The following is a 24,515-nucleotide window of genomic DNA, read 5'->3' as shown; positions in this document are numbered from 1 at the left end:
CATGTAGAACCTAGGTCATGAGATCCTGAGGCTTTATACAGATACTGTCACTCAGCTTCAGACAGTGGGTCTTAATTACAATGAATGTATCCAGTGGGCAATAAGCAACCTCCTGATCGCTGGTCTTGAACATACAGCCCTTTCAAGTGTGAAATATTGCACCTTGTTGAGATTCTTTGATGATGAATATTAGTCTGGCAGACCATAGACAGTTTTCTATTTTCACTTAGTAACAGAACCAAATATATCCTGAGGTGGGAAAATTCTTACAGTGCAATAAGAAGTGAAGAAAACAATTCAAGGAAGATTATATATGTGACTTCAATGCCATGTTAACATTTTGATTTTCTTTTTTCTTTTTTGCTGTGTGTATTTAATTTAATGAGGACTTGACTTTAAAGGGGGCTTCCCTTGTGACTCAGCTGGTAAAGAATCCGCCAGCAATGTGGGAGACCTGGGTTTGATCTTCCCTGGGATGGGAAGATCTCCTGGAGAAGGGAAAGGCTACCCACTCCAGTATTCTGGCCTGGAGAATTCCATGGACTGTATAGTTCATGGGGTCACAAAGAGTTGGACACAACTGAGTGACTTTGACACTGACTTTTAAAAAAAAACACAGTACATGAAGTAATTCATCCCTTGTACTAACTTTATTATCAAATCACTACTTAACCCTGGTTTTGTGTCTCAGCAGATGTCTGATGATTTCCCCTATTCTCTTTGAATTAAAATGAGTGGGGTTGCTTTATGCACTCTAACCATCTTGCCCAAAGCTAGTGTAGGCAACTCTCCTCTTCTGCTGGCTGTTCCCTTCCAGGCTTTCAGCTTTTCTCTAGTGAGAAGGACCTGAACATTTCCAAACCCTGAAGAGAAAGTAATCAGGTACCTTCTCAACCATCCTGTCATCATTCTGCATCATTTCTCTAGCCCGCACCTGAATCTGAAAGCTATATGAAAGCATGCTGCCTTTTCAGTCCATCAGAATTAAGTAATATGTCCATGCATGGGTCATGTCTACTTGTCAGTTTTTTTTCCGTCTGGAGCAGCTGTCTCCTTAGGTAACCTAAGTTGGGGTAGAGGGAAATAAAATGTACACTCTTATAACTGTACCAATCATCTCACCCAGCTTCAGAGAAAAATGATTCTGAAATATACAGGTATTTAAAAGAAAGAATTATTGAATATTAATATGGGACTAGTATCTTAATGAATAAGTTATCTACATGAATTCATGAAATTAATATTCTACTAAGAACAATGAAACTTATTTCAGTTATTTATTAAATACATTTTATATTAGCTGTCATAAATAGGATTTGTTTCCGTACTAAAGGACATGTAATCCTTGTTATCAAGATGCATATAGTTTAAAAATAAGATGTATTCAGTTACTTACTTATTACTGTCCTAAGTGCTGGGGATATCAGTGTTCCAAGTCCCTGCTCTCATGGAGCTCCCAGCCTAGTGAGAGAGATGAATAATAAACAAGTAGGTATTTAGTATCCTAGGAGATGCTTTGAAGACCAGCAGAACAGGATGAGGGGAGGCAGAGACAGAGGGCAGGAAGCTATTTTAGATGGTGTGGTCAGGAAGTAACATTCCAGCAGAGGTCTGAAGGAAGTGACGAGGGAGCCAGGGGCTCTGTGGGTGAAACCTCAAGGGCAGAGGGAGTGGCAAGTACCAAGCCTCTGATGAGGGAACGTGTCTAACATGCCCAGGGGGGCAGTAGAGGGCCAGAGGGACAGGGACCAGAAGGGAAGGCGAGGGCAGGACATGGTATGATGAGACTGGTCAGATTCCACATGAGAACTGACCTTTGGTAGAAGCAGTGAAGCTAGAAATGTAGTTTGGGCCAAATGGTGGATACGAAGTATCATCTTAATGGGAACTTTTTTCCCCTCCAATTCCAAATCCAAGCTCATTAGATTGAAAGTTTAAACACTTGATTAAACAAAACTCAACAAATAATGCAAAATGTAATTACCTTAGAGAATTAACGCGTTTACTTTTTTATTTGGTTTTTTAGCTGTCAAATTATTGTGTAGATTTACAGATCAATTTGGGCAAAAAGAGGTTATTTTCTCTCTTGTTTAATGATTGTGTTGTGTTTTTATTAAAGCAAATCTCTAAGCTGGAATAAAGTTTCAAAGCAGTAAGTGTACAGAAACAGATCATGTACCAACCAGCCAAGTCATGTAGCTTTCGTCAGTGCATTGTCTGTCTCTTTCTTTTCATGCCCTCTGATATTTTATTTCATCAGTACTCAAATAATTTCCATATTTTTCTTTCAATATTAATATAACTCTCCCTTCTCTTTTTAAACACCAATTCCCTTGTTTTTGGGAATAGTTTTGCTTCTAGTATAAATTCTTCTTTTTAAAATTTTGTGACTTTGGTGAAAATAAATAGTTAATAATAGAGATTTTAAATTCTGTTATTTTTTAGTATTTAAAAATAGACTATATTTGTTTCATTTAAAACCTATATTGTTAAATATTTTTTCCATTTGGAGTTTTAAGTGGAAACACTGCCACCTTGTGTTTTGTACAGGAAAATTAAAACTTGGTTAAGCTGAAAATCACTAATTGGGTATATTTCCTATTGAGGAAAATGTACTTTTCTTTATTCTCACACTTGCTAACCTGTGTTTTCCTATGTTTTACCAAAGCGAAATTTGTCTCAGATGCTAGATGAAGTAAATATGAAGTCAAATCAGAGGGAGCATCAAAACGTTCAGGTAAAAAGAAAAACATTGGTATCTTCCTTTGCAGAGAATTCCAGTGTTGTTTATAGTGAGGTTTGTGACAAGAAAGGAAGCAAAAATGGGAAGTGCTGTGGATAAGTAAGGGCAGGAAGAGAAGCTTATTATATTTTGTGATTCTATTTCTTGCATAATTCCTTCTAAAAGAATTGACTTTTGATATGAATGTTTGTGTCAGTTTTATCTTACAGAAAGTATTGTTTTAATATACTTTAGGAAGTAGATAACTTTATATAACTTTTTGTTGATTTAAATATATCTGTTTTAGGCCATAAATCATACATTTGTATTTATTTCAGAAAATTAATTATAATGACAAAATGATTATCACTGTGAATAAAACAAAATCTGAACATTTTCTTAAATTTTAAAATTTTGACTAAAAAATATTTTTGTTATCCACACAGTAGTTTTACCTTTTATGTTCATTAAAGTGTTCAAATAATAATTATTATTTGGGTTGCATTGGAAGATGAGCCATAATTAAATGATTTGCTTTGTGACAAATACTATTAAAATATAAGTTGAATAACCTTTTCTGTACAGTGAAGCAAAAGCATTTGGGGGGATTTCATAGTTTACTATGTAGTGTTAAGAAAGTGAACTATAGCCTTAAATGTTTTATCAGAGCACTGAAGTGATGATGATTAGGTTAACAAAGTGTAAGAATATTCTTCACTTTTTTAAACTCGTTAATTTGAGAGGTGTTTGGCAAAAGTTAAAATGACATATTCTTCTGCTATTTTCTATTTCTAGATGATGCGTTTATTTCTTATTTATTAGAATCATGATTTGCTGTCTTATATATAACTATGTTTATTAGTTATCATAGAACTGTAATTTTCTACATTATTTCTCATGTATAGATTTTGTGGTTTAAATGTCATTGAAATTATTGTATCTTTATACTTAAAGCTCTTTGTATATGTGTATATTTATGATAGTGAGCTGCTTTCAGAAATTTCTTCCATAAGAGTTGCTCCTTTAAAGTTGGCCTAGTACCTGTTTTCTTTACTGTTGAAGGATCTGGAGATTGAAAATGAAGATCTGAAAGAGAGGTTGAGAAAAATTCAGCAAGAACAGAGAATATTATTGGATAAAGTCAATGGTTTACAGCTACAGCTAAATGAGGTAAATAATCTGCACGATACCAAAAACATCCAGAACTATTTTACTGTGAGTCATCATCCTTGTCAATAACAAATTGTTAATGATCAAACCCTCCCAGCAAGTCATGGTGTCAGATGCTAAAGGAGGTAAAATCAGATCATTGCCCTTGAGGAAAGTTAGATCTTATTAAGACCTTTACATGAAGGTGAAGGTGAAGTCGCTCAGTCGTGTCCGACTCTTTGCGACCCCATGGACTGTAGCCTACCAGGCTCCTCCGTCCACGGGATTTTCCAGGCAAGAATACTGGAGTGGGGTGCCATTTCCTTCTCCAGAAGATCTTCCTGACCGAGGGATTGAACCCGGGTCTCCTGCATTGTAGGCAGACACTTTATCGGCTAAGGCACCAAGAAAGTTTCATTACATGAAACTTAATGTCAAATCTAAGAACAGAGAACCCTGTTGGTCTATGGTGATAACACTGGAGTTGTGGGATTGGAGAGGAAGGAATGGACAGAAGTGAGGAGGAAGAGCAAGTAAGAGTTGTAAGGAATTGACAGGCTGTCAGATGAGTCTGAAGTGCTTGTGAGCAAGGTTAGTGAGATGAACGAATGACAGTGGGAGCATAGGAGTGGGGGCACAGGCATCTCCTCACATCCTTGACCCCGGGCTCAATGACATGCACGTCTGTTTAAAAGGTATTTGCCAGGCTCATGCTTCTTAAAATAAGCTTTCAAGAGTGAAAATATTTCTTCTTCTTTTTAAATTTAGGAAGTAATGGTGGCTGATGATCTGGAAAGTGAGGTAGGATGATTAAGTTTTACTTTAAAGCTGTAAAATATTATGTAAATTGAAGAGAATATTGCAGTAGAAGTTTTAAGTCCTAAATTGAGATGGAGACAGAATTGCTTTTTCGGTTAATTGTTCAAAGGGAAAAACAAAACCTATGTGTGACTGTAAAATTATGTTTTGAGAATAGTGGCATGGGTTATTGTAGGCATTTTGTTGTTACTCTTCTGAATGTCTCATTTTCCATGAGACTTGTTGTGAAAAGATATAAAATTCTAAGCATTATAAAGAAAATGTCTGAAAATAATATGACTTAAACCACAGAAATTTGAATTTTTCATAATGTTATTTGTATATTTTGTGTATTATTGGTATATTGGTATGAAGTTTGACTAATAGTTAAAAAATCAACCAGCTTAGAGAATTCATTAACAATAGTCCTCAAAGTAATTCTAATGTACATTTTCTGTAATACATTTCATGAACATGTATTTCAAGCACAGTATGATTTCAAGCACAGTATGATTTTGTGCTGTATTTATTCCTTTTCATTTCAGAAAGAAAAGCTGAAGTCCCTTTTGGCAGCCAAAGAAAAGCAACATGAAGAAAGCCTAAGAACTATTGAAGCTCTGAAAAGTAGATTTAAGTATTTTGAGGTACAGAAAGCTTAAATAAAGTATGTTGTGTAACCTACAATGGAAGTGGTAAATGGCTTGAAGTCAGACTTGAATTTGAATTATCACTCTCTCTTTTATAGTGTGACCTCAGGTGATTCATTTAAAGTCTCTGAGCTTTTTGCTGCTTTGGCAAAATTGGGGTGATTGTCCCTTTTCCCACGGAGTTGTCGTAAAGGTTAAATGAAATACTTGAAATTGACTAAACCAACATTTAGTTCAGTTCCAGTTTCTCTTCCCCAACCTTCCTCTTTGTCCTTTTTTACCATTTCAAGATGTCATACTTTTACCTGTAAAATTACAGTGATTCTGATAGTGTTAATAAAAATCATCATTTAAATGAATAGTGGTAATTCCAGGATTATCTCAGAAAGAGCCTGGTGCATGTACAAACTTGTTTGGTGAGGATAGTGTGTTAATAAGGCTCAGATCATATACTTATCTTTTGTTGACTCAGTTAGCTCTTAGTTTTTCCAAGACTATGTTTTTCTAAAAACTTTTATTCAAAATACAATATATGTTAAAAAGTATATGTTAAAGTGGATAAGTTGAAGGATTTTCACAAATTTCACAAATCAAACCTCCTAGATCAGGAAATAGCACATCACCTTTATCCAGAAGCCTCCTCATGCTCCCTGCACCAAGGGTGACCACTTTCCAGACCTGCAACTGTATAGATGTGTTTGGCAAGGCCATAATACATATTTTTATAAATGTTGTTCAGCAATGGGGTCGCTGAAGAGAGTAGCTGATTCAATGTGAGTCTTTTATCTTTATTATGAGATATAACTCCAAAATACATAACAAAAGTCAATTTTTTCTTTGTAAATAAAAAAACGGGTATTGCTATGCTATGAAAAAGAATATAAAGACATGGATGAAGCTCACAGATATAATGCTGGATGAAAGAAATCAGACGCAAAGAGCACATACTGCATAATTCCTTTTTTATGAAGTGCAGAACTAGACACAGCTAATCTATGCTGACACAAGGCTAATCTATGCTGATACAAAGCTCATCTATGCTGATGTGGTATTCTTAGCACCTGACCATCTTTTCAAACCTTTCTGTGTACATGTGTGTGTGTGTGTGTGCTCAGTCTCTGAGTCGGGTCTGACTCTGTGACTCCCATGGACTGCAACCCACCAGGCTCCCCAGTTCATGGGGTTTTCCAGGCAAGAATACTGGAGGAAGGTACCATTTCCTCCTCCAGGGGATCTTTCCAACCCAGGGGTTAAGCCCGTGTGTCCTGTGTCTCTGGCGTTGACTGGAGGATTCTCTACCAATGAGCCACCTAGGAAGCCCCTTCTTTGTACATAACTTTTGTTATAACATGAATTCATCAGATGGAATCTTATTATACATCCTATTTTATAAGTTTTTGCATTCAGTATAATGGGGACATTTTCCCTAATCAAATGAATTTTTATGCTGAAAATGATTTTTAACCATCCAAGAGAAAATTACAAGGTCTGCTTCATTTGTGACCCAGTGTTTATGAAAGCCGTTATTAAAAACTAAGGAATCATTATTTGTAATATGGAATATCCACTGCTATCTCACCTCCCTTGAAAGTCTTCATAAACTGCCGCCAGCATTGCTGTATTATGTGTAATACTTAGTTCAGTTCAGTTCAGATGCCCAATCATGTCCGACTCTTTGCGACCCAATGGATTACAGCATGCCAGGCTTCCCTGTCCATCACCAACTCCCGGAGCTTACCCAAACTCATGTCCATTGAGTTGGTGATGCCATCCAACCATGTCATCCTCTGTGGTCCCCTTCTCTTCCTGCCCTCAATCGTTCCCAGCATCAGGGTCTTTTCAAATGAGTCAGCTCTTCGCATCAGGTGGCCAAAGTACTGGAGTTTCAGCTTCAACATCAGTCCTTCCAATGAACACTCAGGACTGATCTCCTTTAGGATGAGCTGATTGGATCTCCTTGCAGTCCAAAGGCTCTCAAGAGTCTTCTCCAATACCACAATTCAAAAGCATCAATTCTTTGGCGCTCAGCTTTCTTTATAGTCCAACTCTCACATCTATACATGACTACTGGAAAACCATAGCCTTGACTAGACAGACCTTTGTTGGCAAAATAATGTCTCTGCTTTTTTATATGCTGTCTAGGTTAGTCATAACTTTTCTTCCAAGGAACAAATGTCTTTTAATTTTATGGCTGCAGTCACCACCTGCAGTGATTTTGGAGCCCCCCAAAATAAAGTCTGCCACTATTTCCACTGTTTCCCCATCTATTTCCCATGAAGTGATGGGACCAGGTGCCATGATCTTAGTTTTCTGAATGTTGAGCTTTAAGTCAACTTTTTCATTCTCCTCCATCACTTTCATCAAGAGGCTCTTTAGTTCTTCTTCACTTTGTGCCATAAGGGTGGTGTCATCTGCATATCTGAGGTTATTGATATTTGTCCCAGCAATCTTGATTCCAGCTTGTGCTTCATCCAGCCCAGCATTTCTCATGATGTACTCTGCATATAAGTTAAATAAGCAGGGTGACAATATACAGCCTTGACGTACTCCCTTTTCTGTTTGGAACCAGTCTGTTGTTCCATGTCCAATTCTGACTGTTTCTTTCTGTCCTGCATACAGATTTCTCAGGAGGCAGGTCAGGTGGTCTGGTATTCCCATCTCTTTAAGGATTTTCCACAGTTTGTTGTGATCCACACAGTCAAACACTTTGGTGTAGTCAATAAAGCAGAAATAGATGTTTTTCTGAAACTGTCTTGCTTATTCGATAATCCATCGGATGTTGGCAATTTGATCTCTGGTTCCTCTGCCTTTTCTAAAACCAGCTTGAACATCTGGAAGTTCGTGGTTCACATATTGTTGAAGCCTGGCTTGGAGAATTTTGAGCATTACTTTAGTCTAGCATGTGAGATGAGTGCAACTGTGTGGTACTTAATATGTAAGCATTTTCTTCATTTTTACAGAACAAGTTTGGGAAACATGGATATTTTAGAACAGGGCTAATTTTATGTTGTAACTCATGCATTTGTTGTCATTTGAGTCATCAAGGCAAGGTAGTAAGTCCAAACTAAGTTTTTCGAATTTCTTCTGTGCCATGGCCTCCCTTCACCCATTCATGTATAAGCCCATTTAGTACCTATTGCAGATTCTAGTATTACATATTATTTAGAACAAAGAGCTTACCTAAGTTTACAGATCTTTTTCCATACCCTTGGGGCAATAAGTATTAGTGGGACATTAATTTAGTTATTGAACTGTGGGCCATTTTTATCATGGTTTGACACACATCATTTTTACCAGAGTTTGACACACAGCCATTTGTATGAATATAGACAAATATAGAAACATGATGTACATCTGCATATCTTTACTCTTGACAGTATAGTATTTTAATTTCTGTTAGGTTCTTTGTACTTGGCTAACTTGGGATATGGATCAATCCAAGTATACTTTAACTCAGAGTATCTAAATTTTCTCTATTTTTCTCCTTTTCCTTACTGATGCATTGGTGGATTTATTATGAACTATATGCAGTTCTTTGCTTCAGTTTTATTTCCTGCTCTCTGTCTCTGTTACCTTCAAAGGTAATTAGCATTTTATAAATTTGAAATAAAGGGTTAGGCTAATGTTTCATAGTTGATGAGTTAAGGTTTCTGCTCCCCAACAGTGATAGAGTAAATTGATTTCTTGGTGCGAATGGGGCATTTCCTTCCTTTTGAGGTAAAGAAGCAGCAGAGAGTATGTGTTCAAAGTTGTTTCAGTTCATTTGGAGCTTGCTTTTCTTTTGAACAGTCAAAGTTTTTTCTTGAAATACTTGTCTGCTTTTATTAAAATGCTTAATGAAGTAGTTTATTCCCAACTGATCTCGCTAATTGTGCTTTGCCTTTTTATGAGTTTGAGTAGAATAATACCCAGGAGAAACAAGGAATGTTGAAAATGTGGTTTTATGACTGGATCATTTAGAGCTAAAATAGATACAGAATTTAACAAAATTGAAGCAGTATTCATCTAAAATGTTTTAATGTATTCTTCTGATTTCAGAGTGATCATTTAGGATCAGGAAGTCATTTCAGTAAGTATAAAAGTATAGATTATCGTTACAGTTCACCCAGTTTAAGCAAAAAAGAATGCTTTTTCTGACTATAAATGTACTCCTGCTGCAAAACTTCATCAACTACTTGTATCTTATACTTCAGCATGGCACAGGGAAGAGGTTAAAATGACTCCTGTAGTCTCTTAGCAGAAAATCTGCTAATCACTAAGGCTCTGATTTTCCTTAGGACCTAAATTTTTAAATTGTGTGCTGTACAAATTACCAGATTTGCATATTAATTGTTAAGACATTTAACCTGTGATGTTTGGGACTTGCTCTTTATTGAAAGAGATGTAAACATAGTTTTCTGATTTGGAAAAATCTTTGGATATAGCCTCATGCAGGTAAGCATTTTAGAATTATTTAGATGTTCCATAAATACTTCTTTATTATTTTAAGACTTTACATAATTAATCTTCACTGTGTTTATTCTCCAACTTTAAAGTTTCTCTATAAAATCTAATTTTTTGCTTCCTATTGAATATTAAATTATTCCTTAGCTAAGTACAGTTGTAATATTTATCCTATAAATTGCAAATGATACCATTTTTATTTTGACTATAATATACATATTTTATAATAATCATTTAACTTATGTAGCCTAACAGTTTTACATAATTCTAAAAACCAACTTCATATCTACTCAAAAGAATATACATGCTTTCCTTATGTATATAGAAAAATAAGTTAAAATATGGCCATTTTAGAGCAGGGTAATTTTATTTTGTAACTCATGCTTCTTTTTTATTTGAATAATAAAGGAGATAACAACAAATTAATGCTTAGTCTTCTTTGGTATGGATATTTAAGGTATCCTTTATTTGGATTTATTTAGGGAAAGAAGATATGCTTCTTAAACAAGGTCAAATGTACATGACAGAATCACAGGTAATGTTTTATTTTAAAAAATATTTATAAAAATATTTGTGCCTTTTTAAAAGGAGGAAAGCAGCATTGTTTATTTATCATCTATATATACATTGAATTAAGTTTTCATTATCAAAGAAAAATTGGTCTTACGGTCTTGAGTTTAGTAAAAGCAGATACGCTGTTTAGTGCCGTCTAGAGTATTTTTGGTGACAGTGACTTAAAAGATTTGAATTACAGTTTCATTGTCTTTGATATTAGGCCTCTATTCTTTAACAGCAGTTGGCCAACTCTTCGTAGTTGCCTGTTTACAGGGGAGACAGGTATGAATAATTCAAAAGGCTTTCATTTTGACTTTGAGATGTATTGTTCCTGGAATTCAAATGTGTATTTTATATTTGGGAAATTTACCTGAAAATAATGGAGAAGGAAATGGCAACCCACTCCAGTATTCTTGCCTGGAAAATCCCGTGGACGGTGGATCCAGGTAGGCTACAGTCCATGGGGTCGCAGATAGTTGGACATGACTGAGCGACTTCACTTCACTTCACCTCAGAATAAAGCTCCAAGAGGGAGTGTTGTCTAATTCTATTGCTTAACTGCTCTTCACTTTTAGTTTCCAGTGGATACAAGGTTTGCCTTCCTAGTACCCTCTATGAACTGCAGAACTGATAAATATTTGGACTTTTAAAGGTTTTATATATATACCTTCATCATCCGTGGGCAGAGTGAATTAGCCTATATGATGTCTAGGGTCCCTGTAAGTTGGAAACTTCTAAGATTCTAAGTTGAGAGAATGGATGTCAATTAACTGAATAATATTTAAGAAGATAAGATAAATATTTGATTGTAGTAAAATAAGTATGAGAATTGTGAAACTGTGTAAGTAATTTGTTGGTGAATTACAGTAGTCTTAGTCCAAAGATAATTGGTAAGTAGAAAGCAGACTGAGCCTGAGAAATTATTCCATGTTGTTAATTTTCTTCTTTGGGTTTCCCAGGTGGCTCAGTAGTAAAGAATCCACCTGCCAATGTAGGAGACATGGTTTTGATCCCTGGGTTGGGAAGATCCCCCAGAGGAGGAAATGGCAACCCACTCTAGTATTTTTTGCCCAGAGAATCTCATAGACAGAAGAGCCTGGCAGGCCATTGTCCATAAAATTGCAAAGAATCAGACACGGCTGAGTGACTAGGCACAGCATGGTTTTCTTCTTCATCAATGGGAAGGCAGTGTTAATTGAAGTGAACAACAGTTTTGGGACATACTCATAGCACATGGCTTTTATCAGTATTTTAAAAGAGCCCTTACTGTAATAGGGTGGATAGGGAAAAATAGAAAAGTTAAATTTAATATTTCATGGTTATATGTTTTGTGTTCTGGTACTTATGAAATATTTCAGTGAGAACTTAAATTATACTTCTTTTTGTCAGCATTTAGTAGAAGAAACGATGTTGATTCAATTTTGTAGTAAGAGCATATGGTAAATTCTAATTTATCATTCTGTTTGAAAGAAGAAAACATGTTTATATTTTGTGAATTTATTAATATCATTCTCTTGATTCTTATTCTAGCTAGGTTTATTTTGGTATTATTTTTGTAATTTAAACATTACACTGGCGTTAGCATTGAGGGAACTCAGAGGTCAATATATGTTATTAGATAATAATATATCATTCTATAAAATTATTTGCAGATTTAAAATTGCAAAATCCTTGTTTTTGCTCAAGGGCTTTGATGACTTTCTTCAGAATTTGAAGTTCTAAGCAGATTATGTGCCATAAGACATAGAAATAGTAAACGGATTTTGATCAGTTGACATTCATCGGTAGATATTATAAAAAGAGAAAGAGAAAAAAGTCCCCAGAGACTACAACTGTTTCCTTCTTTGGTCTGCCAGAAACACACGTAAAGTGAACAGGCTTTCAAAATGTCACTGCATCAAGGAAATCATGCTTAGAACTGTTTTTCTTACCTCAAAAATCAGTACTACTATATTTTTCTAATACACTAGTCTGGAAATCTGTTGGCTACTGATGATGTGGCACCTTTATAAGTTTGGTAAATAAGTGTCTTCTTTAGGCTTTTGGGATGATATTTTATTGTGTTACTGTTATTTTTGCAGTGTACTTCCGCAGGCGTGCCAATCCATATGCAAAGCCGATCTATGTTAAGACCACTGGAGCTAGCCTTACCTAATCAAGCCTCATATTCGGAAAATGAAATTTTAAAGAAAGAGTTAGAAGCGATGAGAACTTTCTGTGATTCAGCAAAACAAGACAGACTCAAACTCCAAAATGAACTAGCTCACAAGGTGGCGGAGTGCAAAGCCTTAGCACTGGAGTGTGAAAGGGTGAAAGAGGATTCAGACGAGCAGATAAAGCAGCTGGAAGATGCCTTGAAAGACGTGCAGAAGAGAATGTATGAGTCAGAAGGCAAAGTGAAACAAATGCAGACACATTTTCTTGCCTTGAAAGAGCACTTGACAAGTGATGCAGCTACTGGGAACCACAGACTGATGGAGGAACTGAAGGATCAGTTGAAAGACATGAAAGTGAAATATGAAGGTGCGTCTGCAGAAGTGGGGAAGTTGAGAAACCAGATCAAACAAAGTGAAATGTTAGTTGAAGAGTTTAAGAGAGATGAGGGCAAGCTGATGGAAGAGAATAAGCGACTGCAGAAGGAGCTGAGCACGTGTGAACTGGAGCGGGAGAAGAGAGGAAGGAAGCTCACTGAGACGGAAGGCCAGTTAAAGGACTTGTCAGCCAAGCTGGCCCTTTCTGTTCCAGCAGAGAAATTTGAAAACATGAAGAGCCTGTTATCAAATGAAGTAAACGAGAAGGCAAAAAAATTAATAGATGTGGAAAGAGAGTATGAAAGATCACTTAATGAAATTAGACCGTTAAAGAGAGAACTTGAGAATTTGAAGGCCAAACTGGCTCAGCAGGTCAAACCAGAGGAACATGAGCAGCTCAAGAGCAGATTAGAGCAAAAGTCAGGAGAACTTGGGAAGAGGATCACTGAGTTAACATCAAAAAATCAGATGTTGCAAAAGGAAATAGAAAAGGTCTGCCTGGATAATAAGCTCCTTACGCAACAAGTACATAACTTAACAACTGAAATGAAAAATCATTACGTCCCTTTAAAAGTAAGTGAAGAAATGAAAAAGTCACATGATATAATTGTTGATGATTTGAATAAAAAGCTTTCAGATGCGACACATAAATATACAGAAAAGAAGTTGGAAATGGAGAAGTTGCTTATGGAAAATGCCAGTTTAAGTAAGAACGTCAGTCGCCTGGAAACTGTGTTCATACCTCCTGAGAGACACGAAAAAGAGATGATGGCTCTGAAATCCAGTATCACTGAACTTAAGAAGCAGCTGTCTGAACTTAATAAAAAATGTGGTGAAGACCAAGAGAAAATATATTCACTCATGTCTGAAAACAATGATTTGAAAAAGACCATGAGTCATCAGTATGTGCCAGTGAAAACCCATGAAGAGATCAAAACTGCCTTGAGTAGCACATTGGATAAAACCAATAGAGAATTAGTAGATGTGAAGAAGAAGTGTGAAGATATAAATCAAGAATTTGTGAAAATAAAAGATGAGAATGAAATATTAAAAAGAAATCTGGAGAATACTCAGAACCAAGTAAAAGCTGAGTACATCAGCCTAAGAGAGCATGAAGAAAAGATGAATGGCATAAGGAAGAGCATGAAGAAGGTCCAGGACAACAGCGCTGAAATACTGGCTAACTACAAAAAAGGCCAGGAGGAGATTGTAACCCTGCATGCTGAGATCGCAGCCCAGAAGAGAGAACTCGACACGATACAGGAATGCATCAAGCTCAAATATGCTCCGATCATCAGCTTGGAAGAGTGTGAGAGAAAATTTAAAGCCACCGAAAAAGAACTTAAAGAAAAATTATCCCAGCAGACACAGAAGTATCATACCAGCGAAGAAGAGGCCAAGAAGTGCAAGCAAGAGAATGACAAGTTAAAGAAGGAGATCCTCACTCTTCAGAAGGATCTAAAGGATAAGAATGTTCTCGTTGAGAATTCTCATGAAACAGAAAGAGCATTAAGCAGAAAAACAGAAGAGCTGAACAGACAGTTAAAAGACCTGTTGCAGAAATACACAGAGGCAAAGAAGGAGAAAGAGAAGCTTGTGGAGGAAAATGCCAAGCAGACTTCTGAGATCCTTGCAGCACAAACTCTTTTGCAGAAGCAGCATGTTCCGCTGGAACAGGTTGAGTCCCTGAAAAAATCTCTTGGTGGTACAATTGAGACACTCAAGGAAGAACTGAAGACTAAGCAGAGATGTTACGAGAAAGAGCAGCAGACAGTGACCCAACTGCGGCAGATGCTGGAGAATCAGAAGAACTCCTCTGTGCCCCTGGCTGAGCATTTGCAGGTTAAGGAAGCATTTGAGAAAGAAGTTGGAATCATAAAAGCTAGCTTGAGAGAGAAGGAAGAAGAAAGCCAAAACAAAACTGAAGAGGTCTCCAAACTCCAGTCTGAGATTCAGAATACTAAACAAGCGCTAAAAAAATTAGAGACTAGGGAGGTGGTTGATTTGTCGAAATATAAAGCAACGAAAAGCGATTTGGAGACACAGATTTCCAACTTAAATGAAAAATTGGCCAATCTGAATAGGAAGTATGAGGAAGTATGTGAGGAGGTTTTGCATGCCAAAAAGAAGGAATTGTCTGCTAAAGATGAGAAGGAATTGCTCCATTTCAGCATTGAGCAAGAAATCAAAGATCAGCAGGAACGATGTGACAAATCCTTAACAACCATCACAGAGCTACAGAGAAGAATACAGGAATCCGCCAAACAAATCGAAGCAAAAGATAATAAGGTAATGATAATACTTTAGGGAAGCATGGCTTGGTGTTGGCAACCCCAGGGCAGAACTGCCAGGGTACATACGATAGGACTGTTTACTGTAGCACTCCACAAGACAGGTTTACCAAAGCATTTGACAAAGTGATCATTAAATGCCGCCTTTTTAGTGTGACTGTGAATATGCCGAAAACAAAAACAAAACAGAGTTGAGAAAAAGGTAAAGTTACACAAACAGAAATCAAAAACAGTTTTCCTTTTGTTTTCTCATCTGGTTCAGGCAAGAACTGTGGAAAAGATAGGGAGACTCAAGATTCGCTTGCCTCAAAAATGAATAATCAAAACCCAGGGGTTTTTAGGGCGCCTAAAGAATGGGAAAGGAAAAATATTAAACCATGTTTCTGGGCTGCAAGAAGCTGAAGACACTGCAGAGCCTCCCAGAATTTGAAGCCTCCTAGAATCTTGAAACTCACTCATACCAGTAAATTGAGCCCTTCAACTCACTGTACATTTTATCTTCCTTTAGACAGAATGTCTTTGCCCCTCCTTTCTACCTACTCAAATTCTCTACATTTCTTAATGCCCACATCTTCACTTAACTCTCCTTCCTAAAGCCTTCATTGGCCGATCTAGCCTACAGTAAACGGTTCCTCATCCAAAATGTATGTTGTGTTTTGACATCCATTTACAGGCCTTCCCTGGTGGCTCAGAGTTTTAAAGCGTCTGCCCGCAATGTGGGAGACCCAGGTTTGATCCCTGGGTCGGGAAGATCCCCTGGAGAAGGAAATGGCAACCCACTCCAGTATTCCTGCCTGGAGAATCCCATGGAGGGAGGAGCCTGGTAGGCTACAGTTCACGGGGTTGCAAAAAGTTGGACACGACTGAGCTACTTCACTTTCACTTTCACAGCATATATATTACCGTGTCAGAATGATATGGGTGATCTTCCCAGCCAATTTTTAAGAGCAGATTCATAACTTATGTTTCCTTCTTACTGTTCATTCTCATTGTACAATTTACAGAACAGGTGCTCAATAACATTTTCAAAACTGGTAGTTGAATAAAGTATGTACTAGGAAGATGGGAAATCAGGGAGATTGAATGCAGTTTTATTTTACCCATTCAAATAATTATTAAATGCCTTCTGCCTGCCAGGGGCTGTGTTTAGTGCTGGGAATACAGTGACACAGCCCCAGCTTCAGCCCAGTGGAGTGGTGCAAGTACTGACCTTCTGGCATGTCTGCTCATATGACCTAGAACTTTAGTGCTCGCACCTTGTTTGGAAATCAGTTATGGGTATAATATGAAATTATGATAGCAAGTTATTAATTTCCCACTTATAATTGTTGCCACTTAGTAAGCACTACTACATACCAAGGAGCTTGCCAGGCGGCACTAGTGGTAAGAACTTGCCTGCCAATGCAAGAGACATAAGAGACACAGGTTCGATCCCTGGATCGGTAAGATCCCCTGGAGGAGGGCTTGGCAACCCGCTGCAGTATTCTTGGAGAATCCCATGGACAGAGGAGCCTGGTGGGCTACTGTTCATAGGGTCGGACACGACTGAAGTGACTTAGCACGCACACCCACATACCAAACATATATTAGGATTTTACTTGATTTTCTTAACTATGAAAGATTCTCCCTGTACTGGGAGAAAATCATATACTGCACATACTGTTGAAACAGTCTTGACAGTATTCCTTCCTCAATTTTCTGGTATATAAAGGTGAATTTTGTGTCTCAGAGAATGAGCTCTGTGTAAAGATGTTCCTTACAAGTGAATATGTGACTAATAACGTGTTTCTCCCACAACCCTTTTTCTTTTTTCATAAGATAACTGAACTGCTCAATGATGTGGAGAGATTAAAACAGGCCCTCAATGGCCTTTCCCAGCTTACCTATGGGAGTGGGAGTCCCAGCAAGAGGCAGAGTCAGCTGATTGACGGCCTGCAGCAGCAGGTCCAGTCCCTGCAGCAGCAGCTGGTGGTGAGTACCTGGGACCTGCAGGGCTTCATGCTGATATGTGTAGAGTCACCTTTGCTTGTTTGTAAAATCTTATTTACACTAGGAAGACCCAGAGGAATCAGGTGGAGAGGGAGGTGGGAGGGGGGATCGGGATGGGAAATACATGTAACTCTATGGCTGATTCATATCAATGTATGACAAAACCCACTGAAAAAATAAAAAAAAAAAACAAAAAAAAGGAAAAAAAATCTTATTTAGAAATCAGATTAATTTGTGGCTGTGTTCAGATCCAAGAATGTAGTCATTTTTACTAGAAATTATTTATACTATGATATGATATTTTTGTGTGCTTGTTATGTACCAGGCACTATACTAAGCATTTTATGTGCTTGATCTTTAAACTTGATCTTCTTCACAGTCCTACAAGGTTTTATTTAGCCCCCCATTTAATTCTTAAGGAAACAAAGATGAAAATATGCCTGGGATCATACAGCTAGGATTTAATCCTGGGACTTATTCCAAATCTGATAGCTTTCCAGCTGTTGCAGACTCTAAAATTTTGGTCCACTACTTGCCTGATGGCTAAATTGGTAAAGAATCCACCAGCAATGCAGGAGACCCCTGTTCGATTCTTGGATCAGGAAGATCTGCTGGAGAAGGGATAGGTGTGCCCACTCCAGTATTCTTGGGCTTTCCTTGTGTCTTAGCTGGTAAAGAATCTGCCTGCAGTGTGGGAGACCTGGGTTTGATCTTTAGGGTAGGAAGATTTTCTGGAGAAGGGAAAGGCTACCCACTCCAGTATTCTGGCCTGGAGAATTCCATGGATGGTATAGTCCATGGGGTCACAAAGAGTCGGACACGACTGAATGACTTTCACTTTCACTTTAAAGCAAGCTTCCCAGGTGGCATAATGGTAAAGAGCCTGCCTGCCAATGCGGGAGATGCAGAAGACCGCGGTTTGATCCCTGGGTCAGGGAGATCCCCTGGAGTAGGAAATGGCAACCTACTCTATTCTTGCCTGGAAAATGTCATGGACAGAGGTGCCTGGCGGGCTACCATTCATGGAATCACAAAAGTTAGACACAACAGAGCACACTTTTTAAAATAATCTTTTATCCTTATGAATAAAGGTAGGCATTCCTATGGTTTTTATACATTATATCCTTATATATTAAAAGACAATATCTGTGTGTGTGTTGTGTATATATATATATATATATATATATATATGTATACATTCATAAATACCTTTGTGGATATGTTATCTCCTTTATATATTAAAAGAAAACATCTGGATTAAGAAGGTGAAGTTGGGAGCTCAGTTCTAAGCCCTGCCAGTTAAAAGAGAGTGACATGATACATTTCCCTTAATCCTTGGCTTCCTCATCCTTAGAATAGGATAATATGAACTGACTGCTTGCTTGTTTCCTTTTTTTAGTTGAATGAGCTGTGAGGCTAAGTAAAATGTAGCCCAATCAAATGTAAATTGTTGGCTGCTATTTTTCTAATCTATAGGAATTTGTTGTGAGTTGTTTTTGAATAGAAGAAAGTTATTTTTTAAAGTGTTCATTTTATAACACTCGGCCTACAGATTAATGATGACCTATTGCTAATTTGGATCTTACCAAAAGGATGTGGTGGATTTTTCAGTATTCGGAAACATTTGTATATTGTTTATTATTATTATTAATTTGTTTATTAACAAATTAACAATTTGTTAATTCTTTATTGCTAAGCACTGTCAGGGATAAAGAGAGTATACAGTCCCTGTCCCCAAGGGTTCTGGGTAGTTAGGCAAAATATATATCCATAAAAAGTAAAATAGTGGGACAAAAATATCAAATATAGAATTGAGTATATGGTCCCGGGATCTAAGTGATATGAATTGCCAGGAAGGAAAGGTTACTGATGTGGTAGGAGCCAGTTTGAAAGAGGGAGGGAGTACCTGGGCTGAACTTGTATATGGATGGTATTTTGGTAGGTGAAAGGAAGACAGAGCCTCCCGCAGGCAAAGGAAATGGTGTGAAACAAGGCCTGGAAATGAAATCAAGTGTCATGCGTGCCTCAGGGTAGTAAAAGGGTGCTGGGCTGGCTGGTCCTGGGAGCTGTGTTTGAGGCCCAGTTGTGGAGGCTGTTGAGAATCAAGCTGATGAGTTCCAGTTCCCTCTTACAGATATGAGATATTGGATATCAGATAATGAGGTGTCACCCAAGATTTTTGAGTGAAAAGTGATGTGAGGACAGAGTTACCTGAGTCTCAGTAGCATGAAAGGGAATTAAGTCCAGAGACAGGTGATGAGATGGGAAGTTTTTGCAGTAATCTAAAGCATACGTTGATAAGTGTCTGGATAATTTCATGGCATTAGATGTGACCTAAGGCAATAATTTCATATTACCTAGGATGAGCGGCATTGCTTTCACTGTGAATGTTCCCACACTTTCTTTGGAAAAGTTTATACTATTGTTTTGCTTTGGAATTTTGCATCTGGTGGGTCCAAGGTGGTTTGTTACCGCAGTATAGCAGGAGCGCTTTAATACTGCTACTGTTTAGAAGCATCAGGCCTGAGGGCAGCATTGTTACCAGCCTCCATGTGTTTGAAAACATGAATGCTGATAGTCTGACCTCCCCATCTTTCCCACTTGTAGGATGCCGACAGACAGCACCAAGAAGTGATTGCAATTTATCGGACACACCTTCTTAGTGCTGCGCAGGTAAAGTAGAGCTCCTCCTTTGGATAGGATATCATTTTAGAGAAAATAATTCTTTATTTTCCAGTAAATTTATGTGAAAGTCATTGATGTTTAACGTAGTTGTACCCCCATATGCTTATTTAAAAATAATTGTTTCTTTTAATCATGGGTTGCATGTCTTCCAGAGAAATTTACAAAGCTGTGTGGCAACACAGCATCTTAAATTTAGTGTTGTCTCCATCTGCTTGTCACTCATTTTGTAGACAGTTTGGCAACATGTGATGGCGGCACACATTACTAGTATCGCTAGCTGGAGATAATGCCTTGACATCCACACATGGCTGTTGCTGAAAGAGGAGAGTAGGAAGAACTTCACTGTTTCTTGGTTGCTCAGAAGTGTTTCTTTGAAATGTAGAGAATACCAAAAAAGTGACAAGTGTGCACAGAATTGTAATAATATAAGAAAACAGAGGTTCTGTTAGAATATCAGCAGTATTTATTTATTGAGCCTTAATCTCAGTGAAGCGTAAGACCACAGATTGCTTTCTTGAGGGGTGTAATGAGAAAACTATTTAAAAAATCACACTAAGAAATATGTTTAACATATAAAGTGTTTTATACTTAACACTCTGTAGAAACACGATCAGCATCTCCAAAATTCTCAGGATAGATTTTTTGGGAAGACAGTTGAGACAATGTTAGAATAGCAATAAGCAAGTGAGATGTAATAGAAATTGTTTAGGATTTGAAGTGTCCACACTGGGAAAAAAAAAAAAAAGATCATTTTTAGGAAAAGAACTAGGTAAAATAAAAAGGAAGAGATTTTTACAGTATCAGTTTCTTAAAAAGGCCTGCCTTTTCTGTAGGAGATAAAGGGGAAACCAATGGAAAAGGATGAATAATATGGTAGTCACTTTGGCTGCTTTCTTTTGAGTAGATAAAAGATAAGCTGGGGTTTGAAAGTTGTTATTATTGTAATTATTAGAGAAGACTGTTGACGGGCAGCAGGATGAGGAGTTCTTTGGAGGGAAAATAGTAGAAAAGCATAGAAGCTCTGTGTGAGTGAGGGTGAACTTGCTTGGCTCTGATAGTGGCCAAGGCAGGGAGCAGCATACTGAAAGACAGCAAACCTAACAAGCCTATCAACTTTTTATCATGTATGCTTCTGAGATTCGAAATTATTTTCTACTGACTCCTAATGAAACATAACAAAAGCAATTGGCATATGAAATAGTCTTGCCTTCTGGCATCATAAAGTTAACTAAGAAATTCAGTTTAGTCAACTATGGCTAATGTTTCGAATTAAAACATCCCGCTGTTATAGAAACAGATTTTGGAAGCTAAACTTTTTGTATTAATAGGAAGTGTCATGCTGAAATGCATTCAAGTACTCAAGCAAAGGAAAAGTGAAGGGGGGTGGCTGTTGTAAGCCTACCATATTGACTTGCATTTAATCAACCTCTTGCCATCATTTTAACTTTAAAGTGTCTCTTTGTAAATATAAGCGAATAACATTCGTGTTAAAAGACCTCAGCATAACTAGTAAAAGGGGAAATAAACAAGGAGGTGCCATTTTTCACTGCTGGGATTGGCAAATATTAAAGAAAAGGATAATCTGTAGCACTGTTCAGGGCATTGTGGGAAATGGACACTTATACCCTGTTGGTAGGAGTGTAGCTTGTCATTATCTCTGTAGAGGGAAATTTTGTAGTACTTAGCAAAATTTAAAAATTGAGCCTGCTTTTTTGACCCAGCAGTTTCTTCTCTAGGAACCTGCCGTGAAAGATTGGAAACTCCATAAATGTCTATTTTTGAGAGAATGAATAAAGAAATTATCATACATACACATGATGGGATATTATACAATAATTTAAAATAATTAAGGCAGGAAATTCTAGTGGTTAAGACTCTGGCTTTCACTTCCATGGATCCAGGTTTGATCCCTACTTGGGGAACTAGGATCCTACAAGCCATGTGGTGTGTCCAATAAATAAATGAATAAAAATAAGCAATAACTTGGAAAAGATTTCTGTGACATTAGGTGGAAAGGCAAATTGCAAAATAATATATATGATCCTATTTATGTAAAAAATATAAATATAGGAATTTTCATTAATTACTTTTCTGATTAAAAAAAATGGCATAAGCAAAATAAACTTTTCCTTGTAGTAGTTTACATTGCTTATCTGTAACTTACGCTACCTTTATCATCTGAGCCATTAGTAAAAAGAGAGAAAGAAGTATGTCCATCTGTTCTCTGATACTAGACAGAGGCACTGGTGTGCACTACCTTTACGTTGATTGTTCTTCTTTCCATGATAGAACTCTACTCTGCTTTCCAATAAAATGTTGAGAATGTCACCACGATGGTGAGAATTTAGCATTTGCTGAATCACAACCAATAAGGTCCTGTTATAAAGCCCCGTGTCTTAAGAATTTGTGTGTGAACGGAGATGACATAAAATACTTCTCCCCTCTCCCCTTTCTCCCCAGGGCCACATGGATGAGGACGTGCAGGCCGCCTTACTGCAGATCATACAGATGCGGCAGGGGCTCGTGTGCTAGTGGGCACCCGCCACCCACGGGGGCTCTTCCTGCTAGTGCCGAGCATTCTGTGTGCAACTTCATGGCCTTTCTGGGCCTTGCTGTGCTCGTATAATTAAAATAAAGTGTATTTTGATCCATCAGTAGGTTTTTAATTTAGACAGCTATGTTACTGAGTTCTTCAGTATCGGTTCAAATCTTATATTCTGTGTATGTTAATTTTACAGTTAGGCAAACAACATTAACACTTTGCCTTGGATTGTTTTAACTGATTGAGTACCCAGTAAAACCTGAGCCAACTGAGTGGGTCCATTTGAAGAGGGGTTAGGCGGAAATAATTAAAGGTTTCTTCCAGAGAAATTAATTGGATTGGGAGCCACTTTTAAGTGGCTCAAAAGATCTTTCAGGTCTTCAGTCAAGCCATGAGACCTCATGAAGTTTCAAGGAACACATGGTAACTTGGCCAACTTCCATTTTTATTCAAGTAACTTAATGAGTGCCTTTGACTTCTTTGGGAGGTACACGTTTTTTTTCTTCTTACACTAGTAACATTTATACCTTTTAAAGTAAATTTCATTTCACAGATGGTTTGCGGTGCTAAATTACATTTAGGTTAAGAACAGGCAAGGGTGGAATATATCAGGAATTCGTAATAAAATTGCCTCATAATCTCCATAATGGTATCTTAATTTTCACTTGTGGTGACTTTTCTTGCCAGAGTATGTAGGAAACTATGATTAATGGTATACTAGATTTTTCAAAGTGTCAAAAGTTTTAGGCATTTTTTTTTAGTAATTACTATGACATTTGCTACTATAGTAACCAAGCACTCATTATAGATGCATCCTCCAAATGTTTTGTACTTATTTATAGGAAAATTGCACTAATGAGATTAATAATGTAAAAGGCAGTTTTCTTGCAAAATTAGCATTAGAGAATGGATTTTAGAGGACAGATCTTTAAGGATTTAGACAAAAGTACATGAACATAGTAAACTATAAGAATATAGATAGCAAGAAAATAATGCAATTGGACATGTTTATAGTAAATATTATAACCAACCATTTTTATTATTTCTGTCTCCTTAAGGAAAGTTTGTTTTGTTATTTTGTTAATATTTTATTTACAATTCAGATTGAAAATTACTAATGTGACTATTAGCAAATAAACTACACAAACGAATAATTTCAACCAAGTTTTTTTTTAATTGCAAAATGTGCCTTATTAATAATCTTTGAGCATCCTGAACCAGGTTTTTGATCCCATTTTTGCAAATTACAAGGACAGAGGACCATCAGAATAACTTATCTCACCAAAGAATAAGCTATCATAGTTCTTCAATATAGAAGCAACAATGAAAAGTCAGAAATGGATTTATTTTTAATTCTTTAGTTAAGTATACACAGTTTACATAAGCAATATTTAGATTCTTTAAATTTTATATTTAATGTTGTCCTTCAGCATGAGTTCTATTTCATGAGTTTTAAGTCACCTATTGAAGCTCTAGAGTAGAGAAGTTCTTAACTGAATAATTTTCAGTGTTTATACATTCCTTATTAGGGATGGTAAGGGAACCCCTGTATGGGTTTATTTATGTTTTATTTTGTCTTCAGCCATCAAAAAAATTTTTTTCTATGGAATATTGTTTTGAACATCCTTGCAAGAGATTTACAAGGTGATCAAGTCCATTTGCTACTTTTGGAGAATTCTGGGTAGAGAATGATGGGGTACAAAGTACAGATCAGTTTAGTTCATTCACTCAGTCGTGTCCGACTCTTTGCGACCCTGTGAACTGCGACCCTGTGAACTGCAGCATGCCAGGCTCCCCTGTCCGTCACCAGCTCCCGGAGTTCACCCAAACTCATGTTCACCGAATGACACCTATTTTCAGTTAGCTATGTAGAGTGCAATACCAAGTAGCCTCCTTGAATTAATCTCATTTTCTCATTCAGTCACCTCTGGATGTCAAATGCAGAGCTCCTACAGGCCTTAACAAATGAAACATACACAATGTGTGATGCTGGTCACTTTGCTGTTCTGTATTCAGAAAGACTGTGAAGTCTGAACTTAGGCCCAGAGGAAGATCAGTTGTCTAAGATACGAGTGCTCTCTGAAAGAATCACTGAATCCCTTCATTGAAAGCTTTATTACTGTTTGTTGCTTGTTTTTTTTTAAATCACTTCTACTTCATCAG

At 37.1% G+C, this 24,515-nt stretch overlaps 1 protein-coding gene across 3 annotated transcripts in view; it reads left to right on the top strand.

Annotated features, from left to right (window-relative positions):
• The window catches only part of UACA (uveal autoantigen with coiled-coil domains and ankyrin repeats), an 83,376-nt gene extending 59,870 nt beyond the window's left edge, over positions 1-23,506 (top strand). For 2 of the 3 annotated variants that reach the window (XM_065941749.1, XM_065941750.1), the window contains exons 10-19: positions 2,669-2,737; positions 3,785-3,892; positions 4,640-4,672; positions 5,215-5,313; positions 9,355-9,385; positions 10,242-10,294; positions 12,396-15,134; positions 16,955-17,107; positions 19,733-19,798; positions 22,271-23,506. In XM_065941749.1, coding sequence (XP_065797821.1) covers positions 2,669-2,737; positions 3,785-3,892; positions 4,640-4,672; positions 5,215-5,313; positions 9,355-9,385; positions 10,242-10,294; positions 12,396-15,134; positions 16,955-17,107; positions 19,733-19,798; positions 22,271-22,342 — 3,423 coding nt within the window. In that variant the 3' untranslated portion in view covers positions 22,343-23,506. The remainder of the gene's footprint in view (positions 1-2,668; positions 2,738-3,784; positions 3,893-4,639; positions 4,673-5,214; positions 5,314-9,354; positions 9,386-10,241; positions 10,295-12,395; positions 15,135-16,954; positions 17,108-19,732; positions 19,799-22,270) is intronic. The other variant, XM_065941751.1, reaches the window with a different exon arrangement.
• Positions 23,507-24,515: the final 1,009 nt, after the last annotated feature.

Source organism: Muntiacus reevesi, chromosome 7, assembly GCF_963930625.1.
Source record: "Muntiacus reevesi chromosome 7, mMunRee1.1, whole genome shotgun sequence".
Classification (NCBI taxonomy): Eukaryota; Metazoa; Chordata; class Mammalia; order Artiodactyla; family Cervidae; genus Muntiacus; species Muntiacus reevesi.
Note: the sequence above shows the minus strand (reverse complement) of the source record. Positions and strands in the feature narration are given on the sequence as shown.